The following is a 17,876-nucleotide window of genomic DNA, read 5'->3' on the forward strand; positions in this document are numbered from 1 at the left end:
GGTGCATCGACTGGCAAGATCCGCTTCTAAGTCTTGTAGATTAATGTTTCTGAGTACCAGCTCCTTATCAAATGATTTGTTGGAATTTCTCAAAACAGCATAGGTGGCCGCCCTTATATAAGAGTTGCAATTCGCTATTTGACGATCAACAATAACCGCAAAAGGAACCTCCTCGCATTGAATACCAATATTCTTAAACTCAGTTAAGATTTCAGCATACTTATTGCAATCAACACCTTCCAGTTGCAACATCAGTTTGTTAAGACCAAGATCCGTGGTGGTTTTGTTTTCGGCTTTCATTGCTTCTATGTAATTGAATAATGAGAGTTCAGTGAGTCTACCTTCTTTCTTATACTCCTCATACAACCTCACCTCATCTAATCCAATAAAGTCATTGAGCACAAGTTTGGAGATCTTCCGGTATGTAGGGTGGCTGAGGATTTGGGTAATATTAAGATTACTGTAGTCTTGGTTCAGGATATACACTTCCATAGAATCGGCAAATGTGTAGTTGTTTAGGATCCAGTAAACAAGGCTACCATCAACATTGTCTAGTATCAAGGTCTTAAGATCAAGACGGCGTCGGCAGATTTCAGGGAGTGCGTCATCTCCTTCTATCATAGATAGATCAAAGGTGTAGACTGTACAACAATAAATATTCGAGATTCTAAGTGTGCGAGCAGTAATATTGACGAATGGGCTTAAAAGGGTTTGGCAGGCCTCGCTAGCCTTATAATCGTCACATCCGTTGATGTTGATGTCTGTATAGTGTATGTTCTGGCAGAAAAGAATATTCGGGTCAATGCCGATGTCAATATCATAATTGTTAAATTCAGAATTACCATCATCATATAAACTTTCAAGGTTGATCTCAACTGGTTCTTGAAGTTCCAATTTGTTATTGCTGCAATCCTCAGCAGGACATTTGATCCCATTTGCGATCACATGTTCTATCGACTTCTTACAATCCACATATAGATTCTTTTCAAGGACCTTTAACGTATCTAACAAACCATCTTGTCTTTTCGTATACTCAATTGTGCTCTCGTCAACAGATATACCATATTTGGCATATACTTCGGGGTTGTAGTATTGGTTATACGTGTTCTCAAGACACCAACAACCTTTGATGTTGGTTTTGGTAGCTATTTTAGTGGCAAGGATTCGGGGAGTGGAGAATGGTTGCTCTTGAAGAAGATGTTGAAATAGTTCCTTAGTAGATGCGGGACTAAGAGCTATAATAGTATGAACATTAATGATAGGATTATTGCGCCTGATAAGATAGAGAAGAATGTCCCAACGCAGCTCTAGAACTATTTCGGAATGAATGTTAGTAGTAGCATTCTCAAGACCAGTTAATGTTAACACACAGTTTGGGTGAATAACAATCTTTTGGCATTGGATTTCTTGATTGTGGAGAGCTGTGCAATCAATATTGGTGCTGGCCAGGACTTCAGATAAATCCCTAGATAGGTTCTCTGATTCGGAATAGGTTAGAAGATTGTTTAGTTTTTGCATTATTGTCACTATCAGAGCGGGTTTGGAAGCTAGGTTTCGCAGGGACATGTTCAAGGGGCTAAGATCTACCCTAGATGGGTTCAAACAACAGACGTTAATTGTGAGATTGTGCTTTGAATTCGAAGCAGCAAACTTAATTGTTTCCTCTAATTCGGTCAAACTGGGCTCTACTTCACTAGCCCAATGCGAGTATCTCTCTATGTCATACTCTTCTATTCTAAGTTCCAGCTCCTCACACTCTAACATGTTGATAACTCGAGATATAGCTTTTAACTTGTCCTCACACCTCCCTAAATACTCTAGTTGATATACAAACACCGCCTTTTCGGCTTTGATAACAACAATATCCTTCAATGCCTTCAAAACCTTCTGCAATTTGTCTACTTCACTAGTTTTAGGCATTGTGAATTTCAACTCGGGCTCAGGCCACAACACCATAGGTTGATCTATTCTTTCGGTGGAGTTAGTTGAAGTTAAAGCTACAGTAGAGTCCGAGACAGGCACTGTTACTTCTTCAGTCATGTGCTTCTTAACATAGACGATACTCTCTTCATGCCGAAACAAAAACCCAAGTGCCTTTAGGTCTTCAGTCATCTTCGGTGATTTTTCCCAACCCACCGGAGCTGTTATTTCCTGCACATCAACATCACTAACACCGCCTACTTTACTATCACACATACCATCACCACACCCCCCTCTAACACTACCTAACACTACCAATAAAGAATACAGCACAACTACGATCCTATTTCTAATCGCTTGACCGCGATAAAGCCTATTTCTATTCACACCTCTAACTATTTCAAGATAAGACATAATTTTCAAAACTAAAGTAAAATTATCTAAATGAAAACTGATCTCTCAAAGAGTAGATAAGAAAATGGATTAATTAATTGTGGAGTGCTAAAGTGGAAAGTGTTAGCATTGGGTTAGTATTTCGAGATAGGTGGGTGTTGTGCCCCAAGGAAGGATAACGACTTCTTATCCAAGCGTACTCAGCAAGAGACAAGTTGGTATTGTGTTGGTATAGTATTATGTGTTGGGGTGGTTTGGGTTTAGTATTGGGATGAGTCGTTTAAAGTAGTAAGGAATAAACATCTAAGTTCTTTGTTCCAGTAGTTAACTCGTTTAAAAGTAGAGATATCTAGAGAGCCCCATTAAAATGTGTGGGGGAATGGTACAGACACCACACTAACCTAGTTTATCATATCATATCTCTATCTAATTCCAAAACATAACCCATAAGCATAGCATGAACACAACAAAAACCTAACGATATCTTTATTGTATTTGGAATAAATGCCAATAGACTAAAAAGCAACCCAAAAAAGCAATCTAGAACATATTCTAAAAAGTAATCTAAGAAGTGCTTTAGAGTAAATGTATGGTGATATTGTTATAATGTTGTTATAATGTTATGATATTGTTGTGAAGCAGAGATAAGGAATGATTTACCTAAGATATATATACAACCAGATACTAATCCAATACCAAGCCAAACAACAACCAAAATATTAACCTAACCTAACCTACTCGAACATAACCAAACCCAATACCAACCTAATCTAATTATTCTTGGGTGATTAGATACTGGTTGTTATCTAGATCGGTTATGAGGACAGGTTGACTATTGGGTGAAGCTAATAAGTATATTAAAGTATACTGTCTTGGCCTTAGCCAGACATCGTTTAAAACGTAGCCGGAGAGGGCTCCTTTGGCGTCCTGATAAAAGATAAAGATAGCAACTTGGCGACTGCGCAGGTTGTAGTTGTAGGCAGTAATTTGAATCTGCTCGGCAAAATCAGGATCCTCCATAAAGTAGAGCACTCTTTTGCCCATTTCTTGGTACTGCATGTACTGCCGCGTTGAGGCCACCTCTTCGGGGTCTATTTGGTAGAGCATAGTCACGGGCACTGCCCCGGGATCATCAGTGAATGAACTAAGGGCCTGGTAGGGATAAATGTCAAAATCTGAGTCTTCAACATCCTCAGCCGTTCTAATCACACCAAATTGGTAGAGTACATCGTATAAACTCTCGGTAGTTTGGTTTTTAGGCGGAGTCATATCTTGCAGATAGCCAAGTAGTGTTTCAGAAGACGTCCCAGTTAGCGAGTACGTATACTCAATCGAACGCGGCGTAGTAGTGATTAAAAGAAGTACTAAAACGCCAACTGTAACCAAAACAGCAGCAACAACTACTAGAATGAATCGTGTCTTGGGATACATAGTAAAGACGAGAGAATAACCAATAAATAATAGAGATCCAATTAAGCCAGATTATTTTTAGGCCTAGTTGTAATTATGGCCAAAATAGACATTCATGAAGTAACTGATGAGAATATAAAGTTTACCTTGAAGAACTGTACGTTAGCTCTTGCTAATGCACTTAGAAGAGTAATGCATACGGAGATTCCTACTTTGGCTATTGATATTGTTCAGTTTGATAAGAATTATACAGTCATACCAGAAGAAATGACGACCGATAGATTAGGGCTGATTCCAATTGAAAGTCAAAATGCTGATAAGTATCAGTATCCAGGTGATTGTAGTTGTAAGGAGTACTGTTCGAGTTGTTCTATTTCGGTCATTTTAGATGTAGCCAATACGGCTGGAGGTATTCGGAATGTAACTTCTAAAGACTTCTTTGTGGAGGCCAATGGTCCACAAGTTGGGGATCCTTTGCATCCTTCTTTGGTTACTCGACTGGGGATTAACCAGTCAATTAAGTGCCGATGTATTGCCGTGAAGGGGAAGGGTAAAACGCATTCTAAATGGTCACCCGTGGCGGCGGTGGGTTTTGGGTACGACGAGGAGAACTTGTTGCGGCATACGAAGTATTGGCACGAGCGGAATATTAACAAGGAGTGGCCGATGCCATGGTTTGGAAGTGAGAATGGAGTGCCACAAACGGCCGAGGCTGAGTATCGAGAACCGACTGCTTTTCATTTTGACGTTGAAGTCGTGCGTGGGTGTTTGTCGCCGATGGAAGTTTTGACGCGGGCAATTGCTGTTCTGCGCGATAAGTTTGGGCAGTTGTTAGAGGCAATTGAAGAAGAGTGTTAAGTGGCTATTGGGTTAGATAAGACGGACAAATAAACGGTATTATAAGTAGTATGTGCAGAAGACCAAATCAGTTATTGTACCAAAATTATCTAACGTAATAGTAGTTTGGGTTGATATTGGGTTAGGTTGAGTTAGGTTGATGTGAGTATTATCTTAGATTGGGTTAGGTTGAGTCTAGACTAGCTTTATTAAATTGGGCGAGTCTAAATTAAGGGGAGATGGTAATGGTGTGGGTCTTAAAGCCTTCCTAAGTCTGCGAACGGATGGTTATTGGGTTAGTGTTGGTTTAAGATAATAACTAGAGGTTGCGGCCTTTGGGATATTTATTCGAATAAAAGCATTAGGTAAGTTCCAGATTGGCGTATAAATATAGATGGTTGCTAGTGAGTAGCGAGATCAATTAATCTGGTGATGGTATACGAAGAAAAGAGGGCGGTGATAGGTGCTCCGTTTGGTTCTGGACGAGGTTGGGTTGAGTTAGGTTGGGTTGGGTTGGGTTGAGTGGAGTGGAGTGGAGTTGAATTGGGTTGAGTTAGGTTGAGTGGAGTTGAGTTAGGTTAGGTTGGGTTGAGTTGAGTTGGTATTTTAAAGAGTACCAGCAGCCGAGCGTATTGGGTTTAGTACTGGATTTGGCCATTTTGTTCTTTGAATAGTAAGCAAGACTTAATTTAAACTGGACATAACCCAATGGTGTGGTGAGATGTAGCACGACGTAGAGTAGTTTGAGTTGGTAGTCTCTGGCAACTGAATGGGGTTAGTTGTTCATTTGAAGGATTATTTGGGGAGATCAAGCAGGTGATACTTGTTGACTAGTTCAAATGGAGTAGATCTAACCGTAGCGTGTGGGGATTTGCTGTAAACATGCTTCTGTCTTTCTGAAACGTCCAAATCGACTGTATTTCGGTTTAAAGTGGCTGAGTAGGCCTGGGAGGCATTGATTAGTCCATTGTGAGAGTTGCTTTCTTCCTGGATTGTATGAAGCGGTTGGCCCGGATTCATTTCTTCGGGTTGGCAAGAAGGGTCGCAATGGCTTAGACAGACATTGTTGTCCCCGAGTAGAAAGGGGCGTTTTGGACGTACTTTGGTGTCTACTCCACGAGATGGCTGTTCTAAGGACTTGCGCTTGCGCTCCTTAGGCGGCTGTTCGGCCTTGAGTCGAGTGCGGCATTCGGTCGTGCTATGAGTCGCTGATTTATGAAAGGTGCAGTATTTGGGCTTAGTTGTACTACTAGTCTTGGCTGGCGGGGTAGTTGCTCGCGGGCTTGGCTCGTTTTCATGCGAGGTTGTGGTGCACGGCCATGCCTTCGGTTGAGTGTGCGGGCTTCGGGACTGCTTGGCCTCGACCTTCTGGTATAACGAGTCTAGTGAGCCTACCGTGTATTCTTCGGGCTGGTTTATCACGCCTTGTAGCACGGATATGTACTCGTTGTCGTAGCGCTTCAAGGCTGGAATTGCTTTGCTTATGTTATTCCATAGACCAATACTTGATAACCGCGCTCGGGTGCCGGGGGCCAGACCTTGCTTGAAAACCTCCTGGAATCTGGGCTCATTGTAGAGCTCCTCGTCTAAGATTACACCTTCTCGGCACTGACGAGTGCATCTTTCTACTTCATCAATATACTCGTTGATCGTTGCATACTGGGTTTGTCGTGGGTACTCGATGTTTAGATAGCCTGCATCACCGCTCATGCGAACGACGAACTCTCGAAGTAGCTGCCGTACTGAGAGTGTGCTCCGCAGTGATGTAAGTATGTTTGTGTGGCGAGTTGCTGGCATGATCAGCTGTAATAACTTTCTCACCGCGGCATTTGATACCAGGCTAAAGTTCTCGCAAAGTCGAACCATTTCTACCTCCCAATCGAACAACAGCCGAATGTTACCACTTGGCGGCTGTGGAACTGCTATTGCTGTTGAGTTGCCTATGGCTGGATTTGGGTCGATCATGACAAAATGAAATCTGGCCACCGAAACTTTTGGACTTGGCCATAACTTCGTATATATTATATCACCTTCCAACAGTGAATGCACTATGTGGTGTTCCAAAGTTGGATATCCTCCGTTGATCAAGATATGCTCTATTAAAGACATTCCTCGATAAAGGACAAATAGTGATTTATTGGGGCTACAATATGAATTAGAATATAGCGTCATCTTAAAGATAGTCAAAGCTCTGTAAAATTAATGCCATTAAATAGTTTTCTAGATAGTGATTAATTATAAAGTTATGTGGTTTTAGATAAGCCCAAGCTTAGATTGTTAGTAAGTAGTGCTGCCATGAAAACTGCTCGCTTTGTAAGCAAGGATCTACATTTATGCTTTGGTACTCATCTAATTCTAACCCAATACCCGCCCAAACCGACTCAATTTAACCCAACTCAATCTAGTCTAACTTAATTGTGATTTACAAGTCAGAAACCTGAGAAGACGGGCAGCAAGGACTTCTTGAGCACGCACACAGGAAAGATAATGAAAGGCAAGGGCACGATTAGACAGATCTTCAAAGAAGGCCAAGTTTCTATGTCTGGGTATGAACTCAATTAATTTATTGGGTTTAGTATTGTGAATGCTATCTTGTTTTGAATAAAAGTAATGTTTTCTCATGGCCAGTTCTGGGTATGACAATTTGCTAATGCATCCACCAATTAAATAATTCACTGGTTTCCTAATATGGTAATTTCTGACCAATATTTTGGGTTAATCTTTTATATCAAGAATGTATAGTCAACCACCAAAATCTATTATATCTCGAATAGTCGTTTTATTAGCTGCTCTAGCCGCATTCATTATTAAATGCAAGGCGGCAACCTTAGCCGATGATGATAGTAAATTAACAGCATCTCTGCCTACCTTAGAAGATCTGGCCCATCTCGATTTTGCTTGGGCAAAACAAGTATTGCATGAACACAATAACGACAATGACACTAGCGATACTGACACTAGCGATACTAACACTACCGATAATGAAGAGTTTATAAAGCAGGGCTTTTATGAGCTCTTAGAATTCAACCCTTGTAATCTTAATCGGGTTATCAGGGCGGCCTCTCTACTAAAGCCTCTACTCAGCCCTCTTAACTCGTACTATCGCATTCCATTTCCTTCTATACAATCTGTCTCAGATGTTCTTATGTTATACACTGCTTTAAATCAACTGCCAAGGTCTAATCAACCAACTACTCAATCAGAGATTAATAAGAAACACATTGGTTTCCTTGAAAATCTCAGCTGGTGGATATCTACTAATTCAACAAGTATATCTTTTGTTAATGAGCTTGAATTGTTGTGTTTAGATCCAGCAGTCTACACCGAACTTACCAACAAAACTCCAGAACAGAATGAAGAAAGTCTACCACTCCTTGAACACAAATATTTGAAACTTAACGACATTCGGGCCAGTCCGCTAATCAAATATATTCACCCAGTTAATAGACAACTTTATTCCCAGAAACTCACGTATCGCTACAACAAAGAGAAAAAGGAGCTCGATGTAGTTTCTTGGGACTGGAATAATATTCATGATCACAATACACTATTAATAAGTAGCTTTACTGAATGTACCTTTGAAGACGCCGTTCGATTAAGACACTTCTCCAATGACGACTTCTTCATAACAGCCAGTAGTAGAGACTTTAACTTGTTCACTTCTGCAATGGCAACTTGTCCGGGTATGCCTAGCCAACCAATGTTCAGACAAACCAAAGACCGCGCAATAGATAGGTTCAAAGATTACGAAGGCACAAAACAACATACGCAAGATAGCATGACTCCCGAAGAGGTCGAAATGTTCATGAAATCCGAGCAACGAGAAAAAGCTCGCGGATCAATTGGCAAATTGCTTTGGGGAGTTCTGGCTGACCTCCAACTTGCAGCTATTATATTTCAAGTTCTATTTTCTTCTCACGCCATGATAGTTTACCTGATTCCAATTAATATACTGATATTAGCGTTCGTAATTGCTATTGCACTTGCCGGTTGGCCGGAACCTCTTCAAGGCCGGCGTCGCGATAGGTCTTGGCAATACAAACTGTTCTCTTTTCTTGTGGGACTATCATTCCTTTTCCTTCTGGCCTTCTTTATAGTGCAGACAATGGTTTACTTTAAGAATGATGGCGTGAATTTATTCGATATGGCAATTCTAGCCGTGCTGTTATTTGCCCCGCTGATTACAATAAGCTGTACTACTGTTCGAGGCGCAATTAATCATCGCTGGCCGTCCATAACCCGGCGTCTCCATTGGGTATTATATACGATGTCCTTCTTAATGGTAGCTACTATACCGATCTTTGCTCGCTTTATTTCGACCTACGATGCACGTATGCTTCTTGATGGCCACATTCTACTCGTTTCGTCCATTGTTTTTGGTGTTGGACTCCTTCTCCATGCCTTTGGCTACTGGCTTGATGAAGGTCTAAAAGACGATGGTGCCAAGCGTACTACTGGAACAATACTAGCCCATATTCTCAAACTAACGATTATTTCCCTAATAATGGGCGGTTTGTTTGGATTATCTATCTGGGCTATCTATCATTACGAGTTATTGGCCGATCCTATCACTGAGATCAAGAACTATAATCCCTCCGGCTCATTGAAGATGGCATCGTCACTATAGTGGCATTTAGGTCTAGATCAGAGCCATCCATATAATCAATAAATTGTAATCCAATTCGGTTTAGTATTGGGTTGAAATTATATTGGGTTAGTATCAACTTAGTACTAATCTAATATAGCTAAATATTTGATAAAGTCGTTGCCGGGCTTAAACTTCCAAATATGGTAATTGCTGCAGAGATGAACAACTATGGCAGGTCAGGGGTATATTTTCAACGGCATTTTCATATCCAAAATGTTCAATCAAAACGGAAGAGCAATTAGACCGGCTATCTTGCTTATTGCCTTGTATTTGTTTATTTCCAGTGGTAGAACTGCTTCTCCGTTGGTTGACTTAAAATCACTCCGATCAAAAAAGGACATAGATCTAGATCCACCAACATTAAAAGAGTTAGCTGATCTTGGTTTTTGTTGGGCTAGCCAAACACTACAGGATTATCATACTAGCCCAGTAAATATGATCCGTTGTAATAGCAAAGACAAGCCCGGCTGCTCTAGTCTAGATAAGGGTAGTGTGGATCTGTTTCTAAAAGAGGGCTTCTACGAGCAATTAGGATTTAAGCCCGAAGACTTAAATCGAGTCAAATACATAGCCTCACTAATGAAGATTCTATTTAAACCCAGTGCCGTGGATGAGCTCAACAAGGTGTTCTTACTACGCTATCTATTTAATGTGAATCCTAGGCTCGAGTTTGCTCGCTACCTTGCACCCAATACCCTACTTAATCCTGATGGTACAAGCAAGATCACTGGTCCATTCTTTATAGATAATGTCCTAGACATTATCATGCTATATTCTGTGCTAACTCAGCATCCGAATTGTGTTCCCAAGCCCCTAACTGATATTGATCATAGGCATAGTGTCTTTCTTGAAAACTTCATTGAGTGCACTCATATGTCTATCAATAACAGCTATCTTAATAAGTTTGAATTAATATGCCTAGACGCAACAAAGTACTACGAGCTTATTGAGTCGAAACCCAGTCCCCAAAAAGATCCCCACTATATGCTTAACGGAGCTCTTGATCTTGTTCCTAAACCTACTCTAATTCATACCTCCTCCGACCTTAAAGTTCTGCGCAGCAGTCCTCTGCTCAAATACATACACCCAATCAATGTAACTCTTTATCTAGAAAACATCAACTATCTCTATGATGAGAAAGACAAAACATTTGTGTTAATCCATGATAAGACTAGTGACAGAGTAGGCAATGTTAGAAGAACCAAACCTGTGCCCAGATATACCTTTGAAACCGCAGTTCGTTTACGGCATGCTCAGCGACGCACATACACTGTCCTGGCCAGTGAAGCAGATTTTAAGACTCTTCTCAGCGCCATAATAGGACGGCGATTAATTGGACATATTGCTAGCGACTACAAACGATTCAAACGGCATGTGAAAGCAAGTCTGCACGCATTTGAAGAGTATGTCCAGTACAAAGCTTTCCAGAAACAGAAGCTGTTTGAAGGCATATCAATAGTTTTTGGCTTCTTGAAAGTACCCCAACTATTAGTTGCCATCTCTTTTCTACTACTCTATTACGTCAAGGCCGTTTTTATCAATCCAACTCAACCCAAAGTTTGGCAGTACTGCTTCTTTTACTGCGTCTTAGTATCTGCAACCCTAGCCCTTTCTGGCTTTGTTGGAGTGCAAGTACTTGTTTATCGCCATCTTCATAATCTGACTTTATTCAAAGCAACTGAGCTAGTCATTCAAGTTTGTGCTTTAGCCTCCATTATTAGCTGTCTTCTTGGCCTAACTCTATTTAACGATGTCCTACCCAAACTTGCCCGCCAAAGCCACTGGCTACTCTATGCCCTATCATTTCTACTAACAGCAGCCATCCCAATTATCTCAATTTATCCCAGCACACCCACTACCAAGATATTACTCAAATCACACATACTAGCCATCTCGGCCGTTCTCTTTTGCCTCGGCAGTTTTATTGATCTCTTCAAACCATGGTTTGATAAGGACCGAGAAAACCGTCTCAAAGTCCAGCCGTTAATAATAAGTCCATACCTATGTTTAGAAACAACCGCCCCCAGTCAAAACTACTTCTATTACGACGACTACTACGATAGTGATTATGGCACCTGGCAAGACTATTCCTCTTCTGACTACCACTCCTCCCCCGACTAATCCAAATACTAATCCAAATACTAACCCAATACTAACCCCTCATATCGTACAACAATCTTAGATAAGATCCACTTAATACAGCTGGCGTAATTCAAGAGGCCGTGTTCACCAGTAAAGAATATCGTATCTTGAATACCACATTTATTATTAACAGACCAAAACCCATCCTTAATCTTTCTAAGCCAACCCAACTCAATAGTTACCATAAAAGGAAATAGACAACTACTAACCCAATACTAACCCAATTTTAATATACAATAAAACACTATCTCAAATCAAAAACAATAGCTAACCCAATAAGTCAACTAAATCTATCCAATCTAGTAAATCTAATAAATCTATTATGTAGTAGTCCAATTAGGTCTACAGCCTACTCAGTAGGTAAATCACAAATCCAGCACCAGGCTTTATTATTCTTGCTGAGCAACATACTGCTTAGCCATCTCCAGGACTTTAGCCTCCTGCTCTTTAGTTCCGAACTCCTTCTCCAAGGTAAGATAAGTCTTGAAAAGGTTTTTGATCGTCACAAATGGCAGATCAAAAGAACTAATAAGCTTATCTAAAAGATTACGAGCATAAGCAATATCAGCTGGGGACTGAATCGAACTCGACTCAAGATTAGCATACTTAATTGCCCATTCCGACTTAATCTTGTTCTCCGTACTAGCTAACTTCTTCTCAATATGACTACGAGCCTCCGATTTAGATAAGCGATAAAGAGCACTCGCATAAGCCAACTCACATTCTTTCTTATCAGCAGATTTCATTTCCGAATTTTGAATCAAATTACCTGCCTCCTGAGCTACGGCTAATGAGTTCTCCTTAATACTATAGTAAAGTAATTCCTTATACCCAAAGGGCGCCTCCTTCTTCTCTTTAATAAACCGTAAACAGATCGTATAGAAGAGATGGGAATTACTGGAGTTACGACAGTTATCTAAGGCCTTTTTAAGGAAGACTGATCCATCTCGTTTAAAACCTTCCCCTAAGATCTTATCAATTGAAATCAATGGAGATAAATTCTCAGCTGAACATCGGCCTAAAGCAGTAATCATAGCTAAAGTAGTCTCCTTCTTTGTTTCAGGAGAAGTAGTTGCTTCTAAAGAACTTTGCCATAACTTGTAGGCTTTAAGGGGAGGATAGGTATAAATACGCTTAGTCCAAGGACCAGCGCCATTCTTACTATTGAACAACTCCATTTGGAACTCTTCATCTTCCTCTGAAGCAGTACTTGACTCTTCCTCACCAATCTCTTCCTCGGCATAGACTAGTGGAGCACTTAGTGGCTCAACTGGAGTAGTAGTAAGTTCTTCTGGGGCACTACGTACCATTTGCAGGACTTCGTACTTCTTAATGGAACCTTCTACTCGGCCTTGGTCATAATCTACTTCATAAAGTACTAGTTTAACTCTTTGCTTCAGATGAAGTAGTGATTGCCAATCAGGTACAAATCTAGAACTAACTTCGGCTATCTTGATACGCGCGACAAATCCTGGTAGAATTTCAGCAAAAGCACCGTACTGATAGATCTTAGTGATTACTCCATCCACAATCTCTCCGTTTTTAAACCGTTTAACTGCTTCTAGCTTAGGTAGTTTAGTGGGTTTTGGACTCTTCCTTTTCCCAGTAGTTTCAACTGTAGCTTTGCGTTTGCGCGGTTCAGATAAAACTGGACTATCCTCTGGTGAGTATCGATGGCCTAAGAACATATTCTGAGTATCTCCTTTTTGAGATATCTGAATTTGATAAATCTTACCAATATTAAACTCTTCCTTATCAAACTTTTTGATTGAGATATAACTCCCACCAAAAGTCTCACAACCAATACCTTTACTTGTACTCCCAGTAACTACCGCCGGAACAATACTCCCTTTACTTAAAGGAAAGACCGGAAGAACAGCAGATAATAGAGACTCTTTAGCTGTAAAAGAAACAAAGTAGCCTTTAACGGCAAAAACTCGTACTTGAATATAATCAGACTCTTTAAAAGGAGCAGCCGAATTATCAGTTGAATGATCGGAATAATGAGCAGCACTAATTGATCCTCTAATTCCTGGCTTATCTTCCTCATCATTTTGAGTCACTATCAAACTATAATTATCACGTATCGATCTAACCTTAGCCATAAAGAGTTGTCCAACTAAATCTTGAGCTGGTAATCGCTGATTAATACCAGCTTGATACTCTTCCAATGAAACAGCATGGACTTTTTCTCTATCTTCAGATACGTAAACAATAATAGCTAAAGACTCATCATCTACTTCTAATTGCTCTCTACTCTCTAAAATAGGATTACATACTCCTAAGGCATCAGATAAGTAGGCATAAGGTAAATTAGTTAGTTGTGGCTTCTTCTCACCAATAACGTATCTAGGCCGACCAGTAACTGTAGTTCTTAAAAGAATCCCAGGACAGATTTCATTCTTCTCCCCGACATAAACTTCTCTTACTATCTTATCTGTTAAAATATAAGCTGATCGGTTGATGGCTTTGACTTGAAAGACGGCTAGTTCGCCTATGCAGTACGTCTGTTCTGTTTGAAGGATAGCTGTTTTCGTGGGAATACCTATCTCAACTGTATACCCCATTTCTTCTTCAGCCTTGATAAATCCAGTGACTAAAGAGTTGAGTTGGGGAACCTTTTGGGTAAAGAAAGTGCATTCATAGATAGTATTCTTATCTCCTAAAATCAAAAGTTCAATATAGAGATCTTTGTTAAATTCTTTGATAAAAAAAGACTTACTTGTGATAACTTCTGGTTTAAGATTAAGTGAAGATAACTCTTCCTTAAGATACTCTTTAAAACACTCGCCTATCTGACCGTTAGGAAGACGAAATTCAATTGATCTTTTTGTTTCGCGATAAAAGGACCCTAAAACAACCGACCCGGGCTTATAAAGAGTAGAAGGACGATCGGAAGACTCGAGTTTAGTTGCTCTCTTACCGAATAAGATTCTTTTCATGCAAGAAAAAAATACAGCTTACTTAACGGTTATTACTAAATTAGGAAGTTTTATTATTTTATCAGGATTGTTATTTGTGTTGCGAAGTTTGTTAGGCTTATTTGGTCGAAAATTGCGTAAATCTTTTACTATTACCCTTTATGGATATATCTAGCGGTCAAAAAATCTTTTATGACCGGGGCATCTATTAACGAGATTCACTTTACGTTGCTTGATGCGATGCAAAAACTGCCTGTGGGTGTTTATTGGACTAATAATGTAGTGAGTGTGGTGGCTATTCTGTTTGCTATCTTTTGTGTGTTGTATTTGATAGATAATGCTAAACGATCATGTAGTCGGTTGCGGCAGTATAATGAAGTATTGAAAAAAACAGCTGGTAAGGAGGTAGATGAGCAGACTGTTTTGCGGGTGATAGATGATTTTGTGAAAGGTCGGACTGGTAGTTATGCTGATAGTTGGTTGGGTCAATTCTTTCGGTGGCTTAGTGGGGGGAAAATGGTGGTTGTCTTTTTAGTGGGGATAGGTGCGATTATTATGCTGGTTTTCTGTTGGGGGTATATTTTAGATATTTATCTGTCGCAATTCAAGAGTCTTTATGGTCCGGAGTATGTTAGTATTACATAGTGCTTGAATTGAGATGGTTTAAGATTAACTTTTAGTTATTAATTGTTGATTTTTAAATTGATTGAATATAGTCTATTAACGGCTGCATATAATAACACAATAAATATAGATTTGATTTGATTTGAGTTAAGTTGAGTTGAGTTGAGTTGAGTTGAGTTGGATTGGATTGAGTTGAGTTAGTATTGAGTTGGGTTAGTATTGAGTTGAGTTATGTTGGTGTTGGTGTTGGGTTGAATCGGATTGGATTGGATTGGATTGAGTTATGTTGATTTGAGTTAGTATTGAGTTGAGTTAAGTTAGTATTATGTTATGGGTTAGTATTGGATTGTCAAAGCATAAGCACATCTTATCTTAACATGCTATTGCAAATTATGCCATATCAAATTATAACAACCAAATCATACCAACCTAATCCCAACTCAATACGAAGTCCATCTTGACTAATACATACTTTATTAAAGATATATCTCGATCCGGCATAGTTGGCCATTTATTGAATGTAGACGATGGTATGACGTCATACTCTACCAACCCAATAATAACCTAATGCTAATGCAATCGGATAATGAATAAACGATTTGTAGTGAGAAAAGATTAGTGGTTGTGTAACGGCACTACACAAAGTATGAAGATAGTTGGTCATACTGAACAAGATCTTATTTGTACTTGATAATATCATCGGGTGATCATAAAGTATAAATAACGATGAAATCAATAAATACATTGTAGTTTCACTCCCAACCCGACCAAAGTAAGTATGTCACCTCAATGCCGCCCTAATTTATACCACCTCCATACCACCTTAATACTTAGCAAAATGGGCTGGGGTTTAGCGGCGGAGTTCTAGCTCTTTGATCTTGTAATGGGCGAACTTTTGGAGGGATTTGGAGGTTTCGGCAGTCTTGTGGAGAAGGTTTTTGATAAAGTCAATTCCACCGATACCTGTATAGAATAAGAAGCCTTCAATTATTCCATCAAGACGATTGAGTAGACCGGGAGGACAATCAGGGGTATTTCCTATTAGAAGAAGAAGTCGGGACAGTGTTTCTTCCGTATTACTCCATTCTTCATAGCTTAACCCGACTAGACACCTGTTCTCAAGATGCTCAAATGTACTGTCTAGTTCGGCCTGTGTACTAGTAAACGTATCTGAATAAATAGAAGGACAATTAAGCTCTAAGATAAACCAAGTCCGCATTCTTTGGTCATAAAACTGGGTTGAGCCATCGGCATAGAGAGCTAATACAAAGTACTTCTTATCCAGTGCAATACTAATAATGGCTGACTGTTCAATTAAGATGTCTTCAATACAACTATTAGCTGTTAAATCAATTACTTTAAAGAAGCCTGGCATAACAGCTAATACTTTGTCCTCATGTACATCAATTGCTACTAGCCGTTTAAAAGCTATGGCTGGTAAGACTAGCATACACTTCTCTAGGCTGTAGATCCAAAGTGTTTCTAGACTTTGCTTGTCGGCTGAGTACCCCTCACTGGCAATGGCTAGAATAGATCCATCGGCGGCTACGCCTTTAATCTTCAAACCTTCCGATCGGAACCACTCTAGACCATCGCGCTTGACAATCAGCCGCCGAATAACTCTGTCTATACTAATTCGATAGACAACTCCTTTGTTTTGTGTTTCCATCTCTACTGCATAGTCTTTATCGGGTATTTCTTTACTAACGGTCTTCTCGGGCACATAAAGAATAACCCGTGGTCCTCTAACTGTTTTCTGGTTCTCAGCTAGCTTTAAAGGCTCGATCACCCGTGGAACAATCTTCTTCTTAAGTGGGACTTGATTGCCTGGCCCGGAGTTGACTGTAGGAGTGCTTAAGGGAGTAGTGGTTGGTTCGGGGGGAGTAGTTGTAGTACTTACGGCTGGGAAAGGGACGGGCACATCCTTGGCCGGTATGAATTCTTTGGAGAAGACTAGATTCTCGCCCTTATCTATTTCCACGGGCACGGGACTGCCTAACTCCTCGGCACTCAGTTGCAGAATAAAGACCGATCCATCATACGCACAGCCTACTAGAGATAAACCATCGGCCGACCATTGTAAGTCCATAATTGGCTGCTCAGCTACTTCCTTCAGTAAAACCAATGGTTTAGGCCGGCCTGAACTCCAAAGTGCCACACTTCTATCCTGAGCTCCAGTTGCTAAAACATAGTACTTGCTCCCTTCCTTCTCCCAGACCTGTGGATTAAACCTCACTACCTCACAAGGTGCTGCATGGCCAATTAAGGTATAATCACGAACTAAAGAAGTAGATAAAACAGCCACAGCATCTCGCCGATCTAAAAAGGCCAAGCCACAAGCCACATACTTGGCGTCGGGACTCCAGGACATACGACTAAAGAAAGACTCTAACTGCACGCCTTTAAACGGTTTCTTTGTACTAGCTAGTTTAACTAAGTCTTGGTTATAAAGAAACACTTCTCCTTCATCCCCATAAGTAGTAATGTAAAGACCTTCAGGACTGACTGCCACTCCTTTACAGCCCTTTTCATGACGTTCCAATCGCTTCACCAGACTAAACCCATCTGTTTCATAGACTAGAACTCCTCCATCGTACCCGCCTGTTATTAAATACTTACTGGTCCAGGCTAAACTTGATACATCCGAACGATGATCCGCTATTTTCTTCTTAGCTGATAAACAGAGAAGAGTTTCCTTCTCATCTACACTCCAGATAAAAACATTCCCATCATCGGCTGCACTAGCTAGTAAGTCTCCTTTAGGACTAAATCGCACTCCCAAAACAGCACCAGTATGTTTGGCAAATTTACCTATTTCTTTGCTATCTGTCTCTTGTACTCGCCATAGCTGTACTATCCCGTCCTGACCACCACTAACGATATACTCTTTGTTCTTGGGCCAGAAATCAACACTAAACACGGTGCACTTCTTCTTATTGAGAACATGACCAAGACTGGCAAGGATGATCTTCATGGTGACG

General features: G+C 40.3%; 9 protein-coding genes across 9 annotated transcripts; 4 read left to right on the plus strand and 5 right to left on the minus strand.

Moving 5' to 3' along the window:
• On the minus strand, positions 1-2,334 carry NEHOM01_1512 (uncharacterized protein; the record flags this gene model as incomplete). Its single annotated transcript, XM_051490390.1, has 1 exon — positions 1-2,334. A coding segment is annotated over one exon (2,334 nt), but the record flags the coding sequence as incomplete, so codon positions are not given.
• A 753-nt stretch (positions 2,335-3,087) lies between these two features.
• NEHOM01_1513 (uncharacterized protein) lies at positions 3,088-3,744 on the minus strand (the record flags this gene model as incomplete). Its single annotated transcript, XM_051490391.1, has 1 exon — positions 3,088-3,744. The coding sequence occupies one exon, from the start codon at positions 3,742-3,744 to the stop codon at positions 3,088-3,090; it is 657 nt and encodes a 218-aa protein (XP_051346351.1).
• A 75-nt stretch (positions 3,745-3,819) lies between these two features.
• Positions 3,820-4,581, plus strand: NEHOM01_1514 (DNA-directed RNA polymerase II subunit RPB3; the record flags this gene model as incomplete). Its single annotated transcript, XM_051490392.1, has 1 exon — positions 3,820-4,581. The coding sequence occupies one exon, from the start codon at positions 3,820-3,822 to the stop codon at positions 4,579-4,581; it is 762 nt and encodes a 253-aa protein (XP_051346352.1).
• A 774-nt stretch (positions 4,582-5,355) lies between these two features.
• Positions 5,356-6,732, minus strand: NEHOM01_1515 (uncharacterized protein; the record flags this gene model as incomplete). Its single annotated transcript, XM_051490393.1, has 1 exon — positions 5,356-6,732. One exon carries the CDS (start codon positions 6,730-6,732, stop codon positions 5,356-5,358), a length of 1,377 nt encoding a protein of 458 aa, XP_051346353.1.
• A 562-nt stretch (positions 6,733-7,294) lies between these two features.
• NEHOM01_1516 (uncharacterized protein) lies at positions 7,295-9,187 on the plus strand (the record flags this gene model as incomplete). The annotated part of the gene is made up of 1 exon (XM_051490394.1): positions 7,295-9,187. One exon carries the CDS (start codon positions 7,295-7,297, stop codon positions 9,185-9,187), a length of 1,893 nt encoding a protein of 630 aa, XP_051346354.1.
• A 234-nt stretch (positions 9,188-9,421) lies between these two features.
• Positions 9,422-11,329, plus strand: NEHOM01_1517 (uncharacterized protein; the record flags this gene model as incomplete). Its single annotated transcript, XM_051490395.1, has 1 exon — positions 9,422-11,329. One exon carries the CDS (start codon positions 9,422-9,424, stop codon positions 11,327-11,329), a length of 1,908 nt encoding a protein of 635 aa, XP_051346355.1.
• A 410-nt stretch (positions 11,330-11,739) lies between these two features.
• Positions 11,740-14,292, minus strand: NEHOM01_1518 (uncharacterized protein; the record flags this gene model as incomplete). Its single annotated transcript, XM_051490396.1, has 1 exon — positions 11,740-14,292. The coding sequence occupies one exon, from the start codon at positions 14,290-14,292 to the stop codon at positions 11,740-11,742; it is 2,553 nt and encodes an 850-aa protein (XP_051346356.1).
• Positions 14,293-14,463: 171 nt separating this feature from the next.
• On the plus strand, positions 14,464-14,916 carry NEHOM01_1519 (uncharacterized protein; the record flags this gene model as incomplete). The annotated part of the gene is made up of 1 exon (XM_051490397.1): positions 14,464-14,916. The coding sequence occupies one exon, from the start codon at positions 14,464-14,466 to the stop codon at positions 14,914-14,916; it is 453 nt and encodes a 150-aa protein (XP_051346357.1).
• Positions 14,917-15,745: 829 nt separating this feature from the next.
• On the minus strand, positions 15,746-17,869 carry NEHOM01_1520 (protein HIRA/HIR1; the record flags this gene model as incomplete). Its single annotated transcript, XM_051490398.1, has 1 exon — positions 15,746-17,869. The coding sequence occupies one exon, from the start codon at positions 17,867-17,869 to the stop codon at positions 15,746-15,748; it is 2,124 nt and encodes a 707-aa protein (XP_051346358.1).
• Between the last annotated feature and the right edge of the window lie 7 nt (positions 17,870-17,876).

The sequence above is a fragment of the Nematocida homosporus genome (assembly GCF_024244095.1).
Source record: "Nematocida homosporus strain JUm1504 chromosome Unknown 4538, whole genome shotgun sequence".
Taxonomy (NCBI): Eukaryota; Fungi; Microsporidia; genus Nematocida; species Nematocida homosporus.